This window comes from Heliangelus exortis, chromosome 6, assembly GCF_036169615.1.
Source record: "Heliangelus exortis chromosome 6, bHelExo1.hap1, whole genome shotgun sequence".
Taxonomy (NCBI): Eukaryota; Metazoa; Chordata; class Aves; order Apodiformes; family Trochilidae; genus Heliangelus; species Heliangelus exortis.
This window is the reverse complement of record NC_092427.1, coordinates 27,809,830-27,828,935: the sequence shown is the minus strand read 5'-3', so window position 1 is coordinate 27,828,935 and position 19,106 is coordinate 27,809,830. Positions and strand designations below refer to the sequence as shown.

The window sequence follows — 19,106 nt, the reverse complement described above, 5'->3', positions numbered from 1 at the left end:
ATAAAAAAATCCTTGAAGATAGATGAATTCTGATGTGACTTTATGACAAGGGCCATAAAAATCAATCTATGCTGAAAAATCATGTCTGTAGAGTGAAGTGGAGAAAATGCAGCACTCAGTTTTGGTCTCATTTCCCTAGATCCATCTTTCACAGCTGCTAGTGGGAAAACCAGCCACTGAACTAAAACAACAGAGAACAGGACTTCAGTAAACCAAGGAGACTGAGGACAGATGCTCCCACCCCTGAATTCTCATAAGGGACACTTGCAACATCTCTGAATTTTGGTAGGTTATAGATACTATTTGGTTCATGAAAGATGAGTGAGACTGTCAGCAAAATTTCTCTCAGTCATGGTCTGAATTGAAGGGAAGCATTTTCTTACAACTCATGTAATTTTAATGCCTTTTTACACAGGAAGAAAAAAACACAATTCATTAAGTCAAATGCAAGTAACTGCTTCTTCCCTTAATTGGAGTAGCTGTTCATTCCACCATATACCACTCCAAATTAATTTATCCTCTTTTCTCTGGATTTTTTCCAACAAGTTCATAAGAACAAGTGAATAAAAATGAATCTTAGTTACTTCTTTCTGCACACATAATTTCTCAGTAAGGAATGAAAGCTTAGGCGCTCTTTTGGCACAGAACTTTCCAGCTCTCGGCTGCAGTCTGTAACCTATTGATTTTTATTCCAGTATTTACAATAACAATCAAATAAAATTATCTCAAAGCTTTCTAAAGACAGACAGAAATTTCACACTGAGTACTCACAGCTATGGAGAAGTTGGTGGCCACAGTTTTCCACCAGGTGAACCAACTTTGTCAGCCATTGCAGGCTGAGACTCCAGATGAGCAGCTTGTTTCTGTGTTTTCACTAAACTCTGTGCAAGTATAGCTGTCTGGACTTCTGGGCCTGACGGAAGGTATTGAGCAGACAGCTCCTATGCTTCATTAATTTATTTTTTAACCATACATAGATAAGTTTATTTCTGTAGCTAGCATGCCATGGTTTCAGGCCCAAGAAGTCAGACACTTTTTCAGCTGAGTATAATCAGCATCCTAATAGTGCCACTTAAAGTGATAGCACTTCAGTGTCAGAAGGCAGAGTTTGATATTGTAGTACACTTCTGATTCTGCATAATGTTTTAACTTCCTTTCCTCTGGTACTTTGAAAAACAAAGGAAAATACTTCATTTGTTTCTTTATTTCTTTGTTTTCTTCATAGAGAAAAGCTTTTATCTGATGGTGTAATCAATGGACTCAATGTTTTTTTCTGTCGTTACTGCTTTACTAATCAAATAAGGGTCACTTCCATTTGCTTCTGCTAGTCCCAGTGATGAGGAAGCCATTCAGAACCTGTCTAACAGGCACTTGCTAAACCTGCCTGTAAAGAGGCTGCTTGTCTTTTTGTCTTTTGATCCTTGGGCTTTCCTGTCCCTTAAATTTCTTCTTCACAATTTTGTTTCTCAACTTTCCACAGAGCAATCTCCTTACAACAGGACACTCATTTATAACTACAGCATTTCTGCTTCCTTTTGCCTACAATAAGGTTATGTTTATTCTGAGCTCCTGTCAATGCTGGTTGCCTGTCCTCAGACCACACAAGATCAGTTTTGTCATAACTGTTCCACAATTAAGTATAACTAAGCTTTTCTTGGGGTCACAAGGTCATTATGATGGACTTGGTCCTCAGAAGCTACAAAAAATTCTTGTGTAGGGAGAAACAAGGAATACCAATTCCTTCATGAAAACACACAGCAGTATGGGGGGAAGAGTTCAAGTCACCTTGCCTGGCTGTCACTAAATGATCTGGGGTATTTAGAGTTTTACAGATGCATCAAAGAAACAAAAGCTGTCCACTGTCTGTCCTAATGAGAACATTTCACCAGTTGTGCAGTGCACGGAGCATGCCAAAACAAGTCTGCATCCACATGCCCATTATGTTGTTGGGAACGATGCTAAGTTGTTTTGGAATCTCTTCTCAAGAATGCCAGAAGTTATACAAGACTTCCTACTGCTGCAGAACAGAACAGAGCTGGCAAAGTAAATACTTGCCAGTGTATCTCCCATCGTGAAAAAGTCTGATTCCATAAGACCCATCCCTTATAGCAGCATGATACAAACTATATCTATATATGAAATAACTATATGTGAAATAACACATATATATGAAATATATATGAACACTATATATGAAATAACACATGTTCTTTATAACTTTAAGAATTTTATCTATTTCCCCAATATCTGCTACTATAAAAAAATATATTATTTCATTGTTAACGTGTAAACCAAAAAGAATGAAGCAACTATTAAACCTCCATAAATTACTGCTATTATTCAGTTCCTTCACCTCTAGGGTGCTCAGCTAAGAACATTTGAAGGTTCCAATTTTCACAAAGATATATAACAGTAATATCCCTGGAAAATTGGGGATGTGGCTTGAAGTCCCTATAGCAGGAAGAATCTGGTCATCTCAGGCAGAGAAAGGAATGAAAACAGGGCCTCCCTCTGAGAGCAGTAAGCTCTGGCAATATCAACTAGGATGAAGGGCAGAAAATTCTCTTCCTGATATCTCTTTCTTTAGCAGTTGCCCCTATTCAGTTTTGAGGCCAAAGAAACTGTGGTTGCCTTTTCTTGGCACAGTCCTGAGTAGAGAAAACAAAACGAAGTGTCCAAGCCATTGAGCTGGTTGGGATTCACACCCCTCCCTACACACCAGACTTTGCAAGGCTTGGGTGAGGCAGTTTCCTGATCAGATCTTGAAGATCTCTAACATCTAGGTCTACCACCCCACTGTAAAGTTTCCATAGCTACAAACACTGAGAACTGCAGAAACTGCATCGAGCCTGTAACTGCATGTTGCTCAGGAGACCACTTCACTGCCATGGAAACCACTCAGCGGTGAAAAAAATGCTTTCTTCCTGCTGGTGAATTTGCTGTAAAAAATACTACTCTAGTAAAAGTATTGATGACATTGCTGTAGTAGCTTATACATTAAAAATAACTTTCTGTCAATAAGAGTGTCTGAAAACCAATTTTTCTTTATTTAACATTTAATCCAAAGGCTGCTGTGTGGCTGACTGCTGAGCTAGTAGCTTCCCTGTCCCAATCTGCAAGGGCTGTTAGCTTTCCATGCAAGGGATTGGCCCATCCCAGTCAGTGAAATGCTTGGCTTCTGCAGAGCAGGTAGCATCAGGCCCTAGGGATGTGAATCTTGTCCCTTAAACTCAGCAGTCAGCCCAGATCTTTACCTTTGTAAAGATAAAGATCAGAGTGGATGATGTGATTTCATACTTTCTTTGTTTCCCTAATCACTTTTGGCTGAGTAATCTTGGTGGAGGGGAAAAAGCTTTAGCTTCTAGAAAGGTTCTGTGTGAAATGACACCATCTACTCTGATCTTTATCTTTAGAAATTACAGTTTGGCTACTTTAATTCAGTTCCTGCCACACCACAAGTGTACTGTCAGCTGCAAGATTCTAGCACTGCGAGAGTTAACATTATAAGGAAAATACAGAAAGAATTTGGGACAGGGCAAATACAGTATTTAAATAAGAAACACAGGGGAAATATCAATTGCTTAATGTATTAGAAACAGTTTAGTGGTAAACTTGGCAGTGTTAGGTTAACAGTTGGACTCAATGATCTTAAAATGTCCTTTCCAACTTAAATGATTCTAGAAGTCTATTCTCACTGCATGGAGTGCCAGATTCTGCTGGCATTTGCAGTCCTGGAACCAGGCACCTCATTAACTCAAATGCCATCAGGAAAAGCCAGTGACTTCTGGACGTGAGCAAAACCCTGAGTGCTCTGCTATGGCTACCAGAACCTGTCCTGCTCTCAAGACTGTACGAGCCAAATGAATATTCAGACTTACCTCTTTAAGAACTAGAAGAGGTTCGTTCAAGAGAAGATGCATGAATTATGCAAGGCCCAGGGAGGTGAATCCATAATTTTCCCACATCCTTTCTAAGAGTTAGGGGTTTCATTATGACATACACCTAAGGACTCACTGGGAAATCGGTCAAGTGCTGCTTTCTGAAAATGAAAGATTCTCATGCCAAGCTCTGTAACAGAAAGCTGCATATGGAGCTCACATTTTGCTTATGGGGTTTCTCATATGTCAAACTCCCTCTCATTCTGTGCTCTGAGCAAGTAAGAGAATCCTCTGTGGAAAAAGGGAAATTTTTATAAAATTTCCCCATTTTTACGTTTTTCAAGATGCTAAGCAGTACATGTTCAGCTTTATGAATTTTCTAAAGTTCAAAAGCAGTTTGCTGAGGAAAGAAAAACAAGCAGTAGAGAAATTCCTTTTATAGTTTTCTCTCCTACATTTATGGGATTGCTATCTACAGTAGCAAGGACCCCTGACCTGCTGCTGCTGATGGAGAAATGTTTCCCTGTGATGGGCTCTGTGTGCTGGCAGAGTGCTGTTTTGTCGTCCTTTAAAGCACATTGAAAGGTCCTTCTCAAGCCTATCATTTGAATTAGATCAGGCAGGACTAGGCAGGCTCAGCAGGCACATCTGCCAGGCTTGTGCTGGAGAGAAAGTCTCTGCCAGCCACTTGTTGAATCCCCAAGTCTCCAGCAAGCTGCAGACAACAAGCTGCAGACATCTCCTGACTGCCCCACGAGAGCTGAAAGCAGAGTAAAAACTGGCAGTGCAGCTCAGGCTGCTGTGGCACTCAGACTGGCAAAAGAAGCAAGCATTTCCAAGCCCAACCCAAAATAACCAGGGAGAGAAACCAGAAGGATAAGAGCAGCCCACCAAGCAGAGGATGAACAAACAGCTCTGCAGGTCCTGGCAGGGAGGAGACAGACATGGCAGAGTCTGGGGCAGGCTGCCCACTCAACTCAACAGAACCACATCACTTCCAGCTCTGTCTTACTCCCTTGCTTGGTTTCTCCATTTCTAGATTTCTTCTCCATTTAGTTAATTGGAAATAAATTTTGATAAGAAGCTTATTCATTCATTCTGCTGTTGAGAATGGCCTTCTTGCTTCCCACAGCATCTGGCACCACACAGCACTGTGAATGGGAGGCATGAAGAGTGGGGAAAATGAGTTCTGCTTACATGGTTACACAATAGCACCCAGAGATGGATCAGAAGTGCCCAGCAGACTCTGGGCCAGGGAGACACCAAACAAGCACCTAGCAGTCAAATGTTGAGTCTTTTCCCATCCAAGCTTCTGTTTCTACAGCTCATAAAATTTTAGCTTTTATTTGAAAAACATTGCTTAGTTACTCAGGCAATTCATTTGATTCTACTATCAGAAAGCTGCCCCTAGCCTAGAAATAATAATTTCATTCCTAAGAGTTTTCACACACAAGGATCTAACTTAAAAGATTAAGTCATAGCATAACATAATAACCCTAATAAAGTAGAGTTCTGAATCAAGCTCTGTTAAATCAATGCAAAGATTACTGCTAGTTTCAAGATGAAGCATAGATCAGTATTTCCCAGATGAGTAGATTAGTTCTCCCTAATTAGTCTCGACAGTCCACCAGACTCTGGAGATTACTATATATAGCCAGTAATGCTTATAGGTAGGATAAGCAGGCAGGGAACATATACAGAAAATTGATACTAAGTCTGTAAGGTAGAATCATCACAGCACAAGTCGTTATTAACAGCAGGGAGAGAGGCCTTGCTTGTCAGCCAATGTACAGCAATCAGAAATCACCATCAGACACAGAATTTACCGTGAGATTTATTTTTTTTTAACTGTCAGTCACCATGCAGGTCTTGGTGAGAAAGCTTCTGAGGCTGACTCGGGCTCTTTTTATGTTCTGACATTGGAAATAACTGGCAAAGGCAACTCATGACCACCTGGAGGTATAGACTGAACTTGCAGATGTCTCCACAGAACGTGAGTAATGGCACTAAAACAGAACTCTGCAATCTATTGTTGTAGTGAGTAGTACCCATTATATGCATTAGCAGAATATCCAAGAGAACAAATTAAGCATTTGCTTTTGAGTGCAGACAAAAAAAATGCAGTCCCCTTTCCTTTCTAGAGTGATATTAAAATTATTCCTATCTAAGCACCTACAGGGTCTGAATTAAATGCTTATTCAGAAATGTTCTTCCCAACATGTAGAATCTTTTTCTACTCCTTTATTTTTAATTACTATGTCAGTCACCATAACACTTTGCAGGTTTTTATTTTCTTGGGTCTTTTCCCGATGATGTAGTAAAAATCTGAAGTGGAAGCCATACAAGAAAAGATACAATCATGCCAAGGAATCAGCCTCCATTGTACCAAACTGCATCGATCTCCATATAAAATGCTGAATAGGAGAGTTTGGAGATGTATTTCTTTAAAGGTGGCATATTAATGAAAATCTTGTTATCTGTTGGGCATCAACCTGAATTATTATCACACTGACATTTTTACACAGCATATGAAAAATAACCCCTTTTCTGTGAAACAAAAGTACAAAGTCCTGCTCATGCAGGAATAGCTCACCTTAGAGTGGGAGATGTGACATTTGTTGGTGTTTGCACATTTGTGCAGTTTTTTAACTGAACATCAGGGGTTTGTACATCTGGCAAGAGGACAAGTCATTAAACTTTGTACTTCCTAGATTCTGGAGAGCTGTTGGGGGGTTTGTCAGAGCACTGTCTGATACCTCGTACCCCACCACTGTGTGCTACATGAGTGCTGTTTCTGAAGAATCATAGTCCCTAAATTTCCCCCTGGCAGCTCTGCCTGAGCACTCCTGGCAGGTCACTCTATCCCAGTGCAGGGCACTGAATTCTGGAGGTTTGCACTGCCAGCACAAGGCAGTTGAAGGAGTCCAAAGCATTCCCAGACTCAAAACCTCACCCCAGCCTGAGGTTCTTCCTTTGGCATGACTACCAAAGCAAACTTGCTGTGAGAGTATAGCTGGAATACCCCTTCAATGCAATCAAAGTGCTCCAGTTTCCCTTAGTGCAGAAAGAAGGATGCTGTATTTTTTTAGTCATCTAAGGATCTTAAAGGGCTCTTGGTGCAGTCATGCTGCTTTTCTCTAAAATCAATTGCTTTTTTAATGGCATTTGTCTGGACGCAAGAAGCCAAGCTCTATCCCAAGAGTTCTCATTTTGCCAGGCAAATATCAAAGTTTTAATGGGAAGTAGAATTTGCCTTTAGCTATTTACTGGCTACATTAGTAATCAGAATTCAATATTTATGAAGATATATCAATAGTCTCAAAATATCATGCTGACATTTTCTCTGAACACACACTCTTTGCCCCTCCAGGCAGCTATTTCAAAATCAATACGCCCCTGAAAGACAAATGGCTTTTTTTAGTGCTCCACAATTATCAAACAATAAATATTTTGCATAACAATGTTCATTCACAGAATTAGAACATTTTCTTGGAAAAAAACTTTGAGACTATTTCCTTTGACTCTGACCCCAGACTCCCCAGCAGCATCTGGCAGGAGGCTCCAGCAGAGTGAACCCAGCACGATGCTCAGCACCAGATGTCCGTGTGTTATCAGAGAAGCTGCACTCATCCTTGAGGGGAACTGGGTGGTTGGAGATTACAGGCTTAGGAACACTGCCCTACGGGTGATGGGGCAGAGAGGAGTGGTGGAGGCTCCACAAACAATTCTGCCCCTCAGCTGTTGCCCCTGAAGCCTCTTGTCTTACAGCACTTTTGTGCCAATTATTGATACCTAAAAACAGGGACTAATGCTAACCAGAGCAGTCCCAGGTGTTTCCCTCACAGCAACCAAGTAAGTATCCTGGTCAGAAAACCCACAGAGCCCAGTTTCAAATTTAACCTGCTTTCCAGTACTGCAAGCTCACCGAGCCCTGCTTTCTCCATACAGCACAGTCAAGGAAGGAGGGTGGAATTTACTACTCATGCTTCCAGTTAGGTTAATCTTTTCCCCAAATCTCAAATTATTTAACTTTGTATTGGGGAAAAGGTGAACTGAGTCCTAAAATGTTACCACAGCACTAACTTGCTGAATAGCTTGCTGAGATTTACTGGCCTGGGGTTACAAGAGTCTGCTTGTAGCACTTCCTCTCCTTGTGTCTTGCTCAGCTCCAATTCTAAATCAGCAAAGGAAACCTCATTGCCTTGCATTTTGTTGCAAATGCATTGAGGGTATCTATGTCTGGTTGATGCAACATCCTGTTTTCAGACTTTATTATACAGCACAGTAGCCTGAATTAGCCTGAGCTCTTTGTCAGAAGCAGACTCCACGAGTCCTCTTAGAAAATAAATGTCACCAATTCAGTGAAACGTTACAAAGATTATTCCAAAGTGCAGGCATTTAGGAATACTGCAATTCTTGTTAGACTTCACAGGGATTTTCACAGCAAAAAAGCAAAATATCTAAGAGAAGTACCTGAATGAGGGGGCTGATTACATCAGCCTAAAACCAAGTAAGATGGGCACTAAAATAACCAGTTCAGCTTGGGAACCAAACATCCCAAAAACTTACTGGGAGCCTTTCTTTAGGTTACAGTGGAATGCAAAGCAAACTCTTATTTATATATATTTGCTTGACATTTTAAAATCAGATAATGTTAATCAGTAGCTTAGAAGTCTGTACCGGTGACTACTGATACTCCCAGCTATGAAAAAAAACATCATTAAGTGGCAATGAATGATGTCACTTATTATCACTTATCAGCTATGTGAATTATTTAGTTATTTAATTACAGTTCAGCATTCATTTGCTGATTCTGAGATTCCCTCCATTCCTACCTGGTGAGGTGGCAACAGATTTCAGAGTTAGAGTAAATCCAAATCACTCCATGAACTCAGTAGAAACAAGAACACCAAATGGGCTCTAGCAACCAGGCCTAACACATTGGGCATTGTTCAACATTCATGTCTTATGGTAGCAAGGATGTTACAAAAAATGAGCCAAACAAATCCTTAATTTCAGACAGCTATGAGTCAGCAGAGGAAAATCCCTTTCTCTTTGAGTACTTTTAGGATGTAGAAATAATCACAGATTCCTTTTTTTTATAGAAGCATCACTTATACAATAACTTATACAATAACAACTAGAGCTGAGGTAACTGTTTAGCACTTGCAGAAAAGCTTCTCTTTAACGGGATGTCTGGAAAATCCTTATCATTGGTTTTAATTAATTAGTTAGGATTAATTCTTGCACAAACCAAAAGTAGAAATTGAAAAACAGGAAGCAATCATGAAGATTTTAGATGGCAAGAGCTGTATTCTACATTCATTAAAAATTTTCGTAATAAGTATCCTCACCTCAATTAGGAAACCTTGTTTTCCCTCGGTGCTTTTTTTTTTTTTTTTTTTTTTTTTTTTTTGAGAGCAAATTGTCCACACATTTCTCCTTTTTTATATACAAACACACTTTCTAATAATGCATCTGTGCTAAACAGGCAATGAGGAAGGAGACAGAAGACTCAGGCACCACCCCAAAGTCTACCTTGTCAAAGGGGCAGAGAGCAGATCACTCACCATCACACAACACAAATCATGCAACAAATTATTCACCAGACCCACCACTACAGCTTTTCTGATTATTCTTGGGAGTCACTCTGCTTCCATGCTACAGATAGAAGGGCAGCCTGGGTGGCATCATACAGACGGTCAAAGAGAATTGTCCTTCTTCCCAGAGGGATTCCTCTGTCCAGTATTGGCACAAATAATCACCAATGTCCACAAAAAAAACCCCAAAACTCCACTGTGAGGACTGATGCAGTCATTCCTCAGTCTGAAATATCCTGAAAGGACAAGGCTGACTAGAAAGCTTGGTCAGCAAAGCTTGAAAACAGTGAAAATCCATAGAAAAGGAGGGTAAGGAAAGTTTTGCCAAGGCACCTATTATTCATGGATCTTGATTACATTGTGCCAAAGCTTCTGGCCCTGCTCTCCCCTAACTTACAGTGAGCTGGAAGGGCTGCAACCAGAAACAAAGCCCCTTACAGGAACTGTGTCTGAGGAAGCTGGGGGTTGGCTGAGTGCACTTGCTTTGCTGCATTTCTAGATCATTAATTTACTTGCTTGTAGGTCTCACTTTCAGACTCACTGCACGTAGCAGTTTTGGCTTCCATACTTTGTCTGCTCATTTATTGGCTCATCAGAGACAGGCAGAGAGTGAGAAACCTGAGTGGAAAGCATGTCTTCATCACAGGCTGTGACACTGGGCTTGGAAACTCACTGGCTAAATGGTTTGACACAAGGGGATTTTGTGTCATTGCTGCATGTGCTACAGAAAAAGGAGGCCAAGAGCTCCAGTCTTGCTCCTCACCCTCGCTGAAGACAGTGAACCTGAACTTAGCTGACTCCAACAGCATTGCCAGGGCTGTGCTGTTTGTGACCAAAGAGACATCTGGCAAAGGTAAGTGGCAAGGTCATTTTCCAGAAAAATTATTTCACATAACCAAATCTGGTCCCATTGATGAATTTTTTTCATCTTACTGATGAAACACATTTGCTCTTCAGTTCTGTCATTTTTCAGTTCAAAGTGATTCTCTCCCGCAATTCTTTTGGGCTTCCCCTCACTTTCACCTACAGGGTGCCTAAAAAGGTAGCTGCTCAGTCTATGAAAACCAGATCATCCCCAGGTGTGTTTTTCAGACTCTTCTTGGTGAAGTTGAAGAATTTCAGTGGGGGGAAGGTACTACCTGGTATCATAAAGAGCTTTATTGAGACTAAACCCAGCCCACCCTATTAAAAATGACTGGTACAGTGCTTCTTCAGCCCTCTTCTAGTAAGCAGAAGAGTGGTTTTTGCAAAGCTGAGAAAATCCTACTTATGCAATGCACACCATGACTGCACTGACTGGAAGAGTTAAATACTTGCCATTTCAGCCAGTTTTAGGTAGCTCTCACTACAGCTATCATACACCTCTGAGCACTTTTCTAACAGGAGAGGTTTGTCCTTGGATACCTATGAGTGGAGCTAAAAAACAAGCCTTAAATGTGCAACGGGAGATAAAAAGATCTGCATGGTAAATATATCCAACTGTGGCAATACATGTTTTTTTCTCAGCACATATAGCTGACTAGACATTTTTAAGGGCTGTCAAAGAGACTCACCTCACAGCAGCCACCAGCCCTAACACACAGTGATACCAAACAGTCAATAGGCTTGTTAATTAATTAACTGGGTAATACAGCAAAATACGTATCTTCTGCTAGAACTTCCTCCTTAAAGCTCAATAAATCACTTTTGGCTTCATCAGGACAGATCCAGACCAGTCCTGAATGCAAAGAGTGAGAGCAAGGACAACAGAAATATTAGCTCTTACCTCCTCAGGTAGTGCCCTGCTTCCAGCTTGTGGAAAGCCACTCGTTCTCTGTCAGGGACACCACTGCTGTCACCTCAGTCTGAGAAATTCTTTATGGAGGTAGGTGCTGGACTTTCAACCTCTCCCTTCAGGCACAGGCTGTCCCCAGCAAACTCTTGGAAGCGTCACTATTTATCTAAAGTTCCTCGAGTAATTTATAAGGTAGTAAAGCAGTATTATCAATACACAGGGTTAAGCTAATATTTTTAGAAGCACTGACTAATTCCACATATCTGGTTCAGACCTTTAGACCCCAACTCAGAAAAATCGGTATCTCCACTTGTATGTAGACTGTTTTATTTCACAAGAATGTAAATGCATATTAGGAGTCTACATATGTGAGTGGATCTGGATAGTAAAGCCCAGTATGGTTGCCAGTATCCCCAAACAAAATAGTTTTTCTTTAATAATCACAGAATCATCTGGGTTGGAAAGGACCTCTGAGATCATCAAGTCTAACCTGTAATCCACTACCACTGTGGTTACCAGACCATGGCACCGAGTGCCATATCCAGTCTCTTTTTAAAAACACCCAGGGAGGGAGAACCTACCACCTCCCTGGGCAGCCCATTCCAATGTCTGATCACCCTCTCTGTAGAGAATTTTTTCCTAATATCTAACTTAAACGTCCCCTGACAGAGCTTAAGTCCATGCCCTCTTGTCTTACTGGTAGCTACCTGGGAGAAGAGCCCAACCCCCAGTTTACACACATTCTTTAGTCAATGCCTAAGGTCTTTAGCAGATTTTGCCAGGTGTACAGAGTAGATCTTACAAGCAAATCCCAGATAACTTAATTCATCTCACTGAAGTTTTTGCAGACTGTATGCTCCATTCCCAACGCTACATATGAAACTCGGGTCAGCTATTGCCACACAGTGAAATAAATGGCTTTGTAATCCTCTTAGGGCTTTTTGGCTTGGTGAGTGATGCTGAAGGAACAGCACCTATAGCGCCCACTGACTGGCTGAGCATTGAAGACTTCCACTCAGTGCTGGATGTTAGTCTGCTGGGATTGATTGAAATCACACTCAAACTTCTGCCACTTCTGAAAAAAGCTGAGGGAAGAGTAGTCAACTTAATTCATGCCAAAGGCATCACAGCTTTTGCAGGAGGTGGCTACAGCCTGTCCAAATGGGGCATGGAAGCTTTTTCTGACACCTTACGGTGAGTAGCCAGAAATACATGCACGAATCCAAGAACAGATTCCATATGTGCTGAGGAAGGGTGACTGTATGTTTGCCTATTGTTTTCTCTTTGCAAATCTTGCCTAAAGGGAGCAAGGAAAATAAGAGGATGCTGGTCACTTGTTTTGGACTTCAATCTCCAGTAAGATGAACAGAGTCACCAGGAAATTGCCCTGGGAAAAGATTTCATCTCCTGGACAAATGGCTAACATGCAGCTTTTGGGCATATAAATCCACTGCATACACAAAAGTAAATCAACAGCATAACCTGGTCAAACACCTTGAGCCTGCTCATGTAACCCATTTTATTTTTCTCTAATGCCCCACTACAACCTGAGCTGGGCGATCCCAGCCAGCAACCACATTACCAAAGGTATTCCTAACTTAAAAAAATTAGGCTGAGAGCCCTTTTCTGAAGCCAGCTGTGCTGTACTGCCTTCAGAAAGCCAAGGCCTAGCCCAGCAAGCCAAGTCTTCACAAGGACTGGGAAAGTTGGTTGCAAACCATTCTGAATGCTTATAAAAAGGTAAGTATATGCCTCAAGGACCTAATGGCTAATGGACACGTGGTCCAGCCCTTTGCACACTTTGGAACACAGCTGCCAGGATCTCTTGAGCTGCCCAGAAAGACAAAGAGGCCATATTCACCCCGAAGTCACTTCATGGCAACTCAAAATTACATAGAGGGAACCATACTACCAGAAAACACTGACCTTTATTACACTAACATTTAATCACTGAACCAGAGCCACTTAACCATAAAATGGATAATAAAGTTCTAATCCAATTGAAAATTTTTGCTCACTTTTACTTTTTCCCAAGCGCTTAACCTATTCCTGCTGGAAGATGAAGTAATGAAATAGTATTTGAAATTGTCACACATTTTAATTCTATAATACCTGGCGAAGAAGCAGCTGTCTGCTGCATTGTTTGCACCAGTCCACCATAAACCCCACAGAAAGCTGTCAATCAGCCTGACACTCTTTTAGTTTTCTTTCCTCAGAGTTTTTTGCCTGCTGTGCTTTTACAGGACAGGTACACTGCTGTGAAGCAAATTTGAATATCTTAAAATTATTCTGACATTTCAAGATTCAAAATCTTAAATAACCATTTGTGTAACAGACTTTCAACTTACTTGTGTTAAATGGCTATGCCATTATTAGGTGGCCTGGGATGGTTACTGGGTTTTTTTCTTCTAGGATAGAGATGCAGCATTTTGGAGTGAAAGTAAGCATTGTTGAGCACGGTTTCTTCAAGGCAGTAGCTGATTCGGATGTCATGAAGGGCAACCTTGTAAGACTTTGGAATGGACTGACTCCTGAGATCAGGAACTCCTATGGAGAAAAATACTTTGTTGAATGTAAGTAGAAAAAGGACTGCATGAAAGCTCAGGAGGCATATTATCAATCTATATAACTACTTGAAAGGAGGCTATAAAGACAATAGGGCCAAGCTCTTTTCAGTGGTGGCCAGGAACAGGACTCAAGTCCATGGGCACACTCTGAAACATAGAATGTTCCTGCTGAACACCAGGAAAAACATTTTTACTTGCAGGGTGACAAGGCACTGGCACAGGTTGCCCAGGGTGGGTGTGGAGTCTCCATCACTGGAGATACTCAAAAGCTGTCTGGACATGGCTGTGGGCAACTTTGTCTAGGTGACCAAGTTTGAACTGGGGGGTTGGACCAGAGGTTCCTTCCAAGCTCTATCAATCTTTAATTCTGTGAACTGGATTTCATGAACATTCATTAAGAACCCGTTGCTGTTCTGGAGGAGGTTTATGTTTGATGAGACTTGTGTTATCAGTCCTCATATGAGGCTGGTGAGATGGGATGTCATGGTGCCATCCACAACTCCATACTTAGAGGTAGAATGGCAAGGGGTAATTAATAGCTATGACTATACTCTAAGTTTATGCTTACTGATAACTGAAAACTTGTGCTGTGTCACACTGCCCTTATTTAGGGAACGCCTGGCTCACGATACGGGCAACAGAGGTTTCTCTTTACCTGTCTCTCTCTCGGGTGTTCTGTAGCCTTTCTGGCCTCTGCTCTGCTGTAGCCACACAGCATGTCAGTACTTGAGCCAGTAGTTAAAAGCAGGCTTAAAGCAGTAGTCAAACCTTTGAACATGAAGAATACTTTCACAGAGAACATTACATATAAATGCCTTCAGGTTTATTTTCTTCTTTGCAGATATAAAAGCTCAAAGATCATTAGTGGAAAGACTGTGTGACTCTGATACTTCTAATGTCATAAAATGCATGGAACATGCCCTGACATCAAAGTACCCCAGGACACGATATGGAGCTGGATGGGACGCAAAGTTCTTTGGGCTGTTTCTCTCCTATGCCCCAAGCTGTTTATCTGACATGCTGCTGCGTATGATGTTTCCAGCTCCAGCAGCTGGCAGGAGATCAGTTCCTGGAGTTGTAATTAACATTTAGTATTAAACCAGTATCAGCTCTGCAGAAATAAATATTAATCCTGTCAAAGTCATATAGCCTCTTCTTTATCAGTTATTCCGTTGCTTGAATTCCCTTCAGAAAACACTTTCTTTACTCCTTTACCCACCTTACCACTCTGCCCTCCTTACTTCGGCTTCCTGAGGTTGCAGATAGGTTTGTAAATCCAGCAGGTTTTTGAAGGCTATTTTTTATGCTCAGAAATAACACTGCTGTAAAATATGCATCCATAGACTATATTAAGCTACAAGATGAATATTAATACTACTCACATAATAAATTATTTTTAAATACAAAAAATAAAGCCACTAAAAGAATAATTTTTTTGAGCAGACTGCATCAGCATATAGGCTGCTCATGGACTTGAAATAAAACAATGGCCTTTCAGAACATATATTTTATATACATGCCTTACAGAATGTACTAGTCAGATTTAGGAATCTACTTCATGGGGAATTTACTCATGGGCATATTTAGGAATTGCTAAACTCCACAAGCTTTGTAACATAAGACATCAAATAATAACAAATCCCAGCTATTTCAACATATTCAAAAAATTACAATAGCAGTACTTGACCACATCTGATCACCTGACTTTAACTGTGCAGAGGTAAAACATAAGCTCTTTTATAGATATGCAGTTAGAGGAAAATCAAAACCACATTGTACTCTATTACAATCCAAACAGAGTATTAACATTTTTATGTTAACATTCTTCCTACTATTAATATGGTTTCTTAGGGAAACATTAGCAATAATAAGGATTCACATTTTTTCATACTTACTTTGTAAGTTTAAAGGATTATTATTTCACTAATTACATGAAGCAAGTCCCTAGTGTATGCTATGGCAAATTAATTTGACTGTGCACTGTATTCAGAATGGTAAAATGTTAGTTGAAGTTACTGTGCCTCTGGTAGACTGTTTCTATCTGTTAAGCTGCTGGCCAGAGGCTCAAAAATTGCTTTTCCTAGAGATATTAAAATTGAAGGGGTAAAGGTTTTATTTGCGAAAGAGCTGCAGAGGTGATTAATCATTAATGTGTAATTCAATTAAGCTTACAAAAATACCATGTGTAGGTCAGAACTCCAAATGTAAGAAAAGGCATTTCATCACTCTGTGTGTGTGTGTGTGTGTGTGAGGGGGGCATAAGTTTGTGTTTGTACCTGTGCAGGAAGGACAGAGTGTAAAAAAACATTTAGTAATCTGCATTTTGCTGATGTTTATTCAACACATGGCTTCAAGAATAAATTTATTTTAGTTTATTTTATGTTAAATACCTGCAGAGTTGTAGTTCTCCCTATCTGGACTGACAGCTGTAAGAATATTGTACATGAAAAAGATTATTATTATAATCTATCAGCCTTATAGTGACAGTTTACAGAGATGTGCTGAGATCTCTAAAAATTGGCCTCCTTTAAGACAGAATGAGTGCAGAATTAAAGAATACAATCAGGGATTGTCCTTATAGGGGAAAAATTATACAAGTGAAAAATGAAATTAGGGGTAAAATATTAAGCCTCCTTTGAACAAAGTACCAAAAATTAAATTTTTCATGATCAGAAGGGTACGATGTGGTGTTTTACTGAGGGGAAGAGGCACAGTTGAAGCTTAGGATCAGATACATTCAACAATGCAATCTACATACAACCTATCTATACAGAATTCCAGGGATGGTTTTCTTCCACATCTGAACAGTTACAATTCCTATAAGGATAAAAAATAAAATCTCAGGTATATGGCAGACATATTAGCAATTTTTCCCCAGACTGGTTCCAAACCTTTCTGCTGATGAAGACAATTCACAAAACTGATGCTACTTTATCTTGTGGTACACAACGGGAGGCGACTCTTGAGTAAATGTTAACCCTGTCTTCTCTCCTTAAAAGCCTTGTGAACTCTTTCCTTGGGAACAGCAACCTGCCTTTCAAAGAAAGCCTCTCATAGCCATACAGATGTGTATGCTCTGCCCCAGATTCTAAGGAATTTCCTACATAAAAAGCAGTCAGATTTGAAAGTTAATCAAACTTAGGTTTTACTCACTTATGTCTATACCACCTTGATAGTCAGTCTCTTGCAATCAATAGTAAGAATTTCCTGTTTCAAGGACAATTTTATTTAATGTGTGTAACAGGGCAGTTTCCACACTTAGAGCAATATCATGACAGTGATGTTATGTCAAGAACTTCATGAAGTTGTGTGAAGCAGCAGGCACTGTTCTTGTTTGATTTTATATAAAATACTGCTGTTTTCATCTCAGAGTGCACTGAAGTTTCCATGAATGAAAGAAGTACATACAGCCTTAACACAAATTATGGAATAAGAATGTGATAAAATAATACATTTATTAGATTTATTCAGCAGCATCATTTTCCAGTTGTCTTTTCTAATCAAAGTACATTACAAAGTAATTATAAGCATTCTAATCAGAAATAGTATATATTTTGAGAACTCAGATATAAAACAATCAAATAGCAAAAATCTCAATGATTATAACTTTAGGAATATTTAAGTTATATGAGTAGCTAGCCAGGAATGCTGAATAACGTGTTCCTGCAGTGACACTCAGAGTGGTATTCAAATGTTTCATGTTGTGGAAACTCCCTTGACTAATTAATAGGAAAGCTAATACGATGTACAGTGTATTCTGACAAAAGGTTACAGAAATAACCACATAACTACATAGAATGCATTAGTAGAAATCGTTTCCCTTTCTATTAATGTCCACCTCAGGAAATAAATAGTCAATAAAATTAAATTTTCACATTAAAAAACCTGAATAATTTCTTAAATGAACCAATATCTTTTGTATTTTGCTGTTTGGAAATAAGCTGTTATAGAAATCTAGGTACTTCACTTAATAGTACAAATTACTTCCAGAGACTCCAGCCAAGAACAGAATTATTCCATTCCTGAACGGGAGAAATTCTCATTAAATTAAGTACTCATGGCACTAAAATCTAAATATATTAAATCTTTTTAAAAACACTATTAATGGAATGGTGTTGATTGGAGCACAGAGTAAAAATTTGTGGCATGGATTGAAAGGAAATTATTTTATCTCAGGCAGCTAAAATAGCATAAGAACATTTTGCACAGGTACCTACTCAGCATTGTGATGCTGCATTGACTCTTCCATCTTTTGTTTAACACAAGATAAACTGAGACACCCATTTTTAAATACAGTAGTATATAAAATAGGAGGTAAAGATGCCCAGAGCACCAGTAGAATTTTTTAAAGGTGCCATTATATACTCTAAAGATTCTGTAAATCAGTAATGTTCCTAAACTCACCTTTTTTTTGGTCTTTTTTAGTTTAAACATATATATAATGAATTTACCCCTAAAGATAGGACTGATTCTATACAGATTCCTACAAGCAACATCACTGAACAAGATAATCTTTAAAAAATTTACAAATGTACAATATATTCAACATTTTCAGACAGCTTCAGTGCAAAGATATACATATAGTACATCATGATAATTGTTCATAAAAAATAGCAATTGGCATTTGTCAAAAAACAAGGCATAGTTTCAACATACCTCTCCAGCCATTGGCTAAGAGCTGTATATATTTTTATAAAGCATTTGAATGTGAACCTTACTTTTCTGTTTATAAAAAATATATGTGCAAATGGATGTGTCTAATTTTCCCTAATCAGTTACTTCATTATACCACAGAGTCCTCTTTAACAAGATTGGCGGTGTCTTTAAATGTATCCTCTGTTGCTGAGTAGGCTAAGGGTTGGTCTCTCTTCAGAGTAATCTTGGGAGGCAGTGGAGGAGAAGGGGCAGGAACATTTTCTGTGCCCTTTTGCTGTTCCTTTTCCATCTGAAATAATAATCATAAAATCCAAGTTTACATTCTAAGGTACAGAATATACAATCTTAACTTTCATAAATGTTATATAAATATCCAAATATTTTGCTAAAGTGTCATGATACAAGTTATTTCTGCAAATTACCCCCTGCAACAAAAATTAAATGTTAATTTCACCCCAGATGGTTCAGATGAGTAAATACACTGCTACACACCTAGTCCACGCATTGGGACTTCTGTTTTTACGCTTAATGGCAGGACTATCTTTACATACCTACATGCACATACATGACTGTAGATAACATTGGCATTATTATTGTTTATAAACAGTTATAAATTCATGTTGGGGAAATG

The 19,106-nt window shown here is 39.5% G+C and overlaps 3 protein-coding genes across 5 annotated transcripts in view; 1 reads left to right on the top strand and 2 right to left on the bottom strand.

Annotated features, from left to right (window-relative positions):
• The window catches only part of ABCB11 (ATP binding cassette subfamily B member 11), a 53,546-nt gene extending 42,161 nt beyond the window's left edge, over nt 1-11,385 (bottom strand). The window contains exon 1 of the mRNA XM_071747433.1: nt 11,244-11,385. The gene's annotated coding sequence lies outside the window, so the exon portion shown is untranslated. The remainder of the gene's footprint in view (nt 1-11,243) is intronic.
• On the top strand, nt 5,542-14,963 carry DHRS9 (dehydrogenase/reductase 9). The gene is made up of 5 exons (XM_071747442.1): nt 5,542-5,871; nt 10,001-10,331; nt 12,188-12,446; nt 13,665-13,825; nt 14,661-14,963. The coding sequence occupies exons 1-5, from the start codon at nt 5,824-5,826 to the stop codon at nt 14,909-14,911; spliced, it is 1,050 nt and encodes a 349-aa protein (XP_071603543.1). The 5' UTR covers nt 5,542-5,823; the 3' UTR covers nt 14,912-14,963.
• A 2,292-nt stretch (nt 14,964-17,255) lies between these two features.
• The window catches only part of LRP2 (LDL receptor related protein 2), a 121,892-nt gene continuing 120,041 nt past the window's right edge, over nt 17,256-19,106 (bottom strand). For all 3 annotated transcript variants that reach the window (XM_071747429.1, XM_071747431.1, XM_071747430.1), the window contains exon 79: nt 17,256-18,764. In XM_071747429.1, the coding sequence (XP_071603530.1) occupies nt 18,603-18,764 (162 nt within the window). In that variant the 3' untranslated portion in view covers nt 17,256-18,602. The remainder of the gene's footprint in view (nt 18,765-19,106) is intronic.

Bases quoted from the DNA above. Each gene is read 5' to 3' on its own strand.
- DHRS9 (XM_071747442.1), top strand. From the start codon at position 5,824: ATGACCACCTGGAGGTATAGACTGAACTTGCAGATGTCTCCACAGAAC. The intron at 10,332-12,187 runs GTAAGTGGCAAG...TAATCCTCTTAG, and splicing joins CAAAGAGACATCTGGCAAAG to GGCTTTTTGGCTTGGTGAGT. The intron at 12,447-13,664 runs GTGAGTAGCCAG...TTTTTCTTCTAG, and splicing joins GCTTTTTCTGACACCTTACG to GATAGAGATGCAGCATTTTG.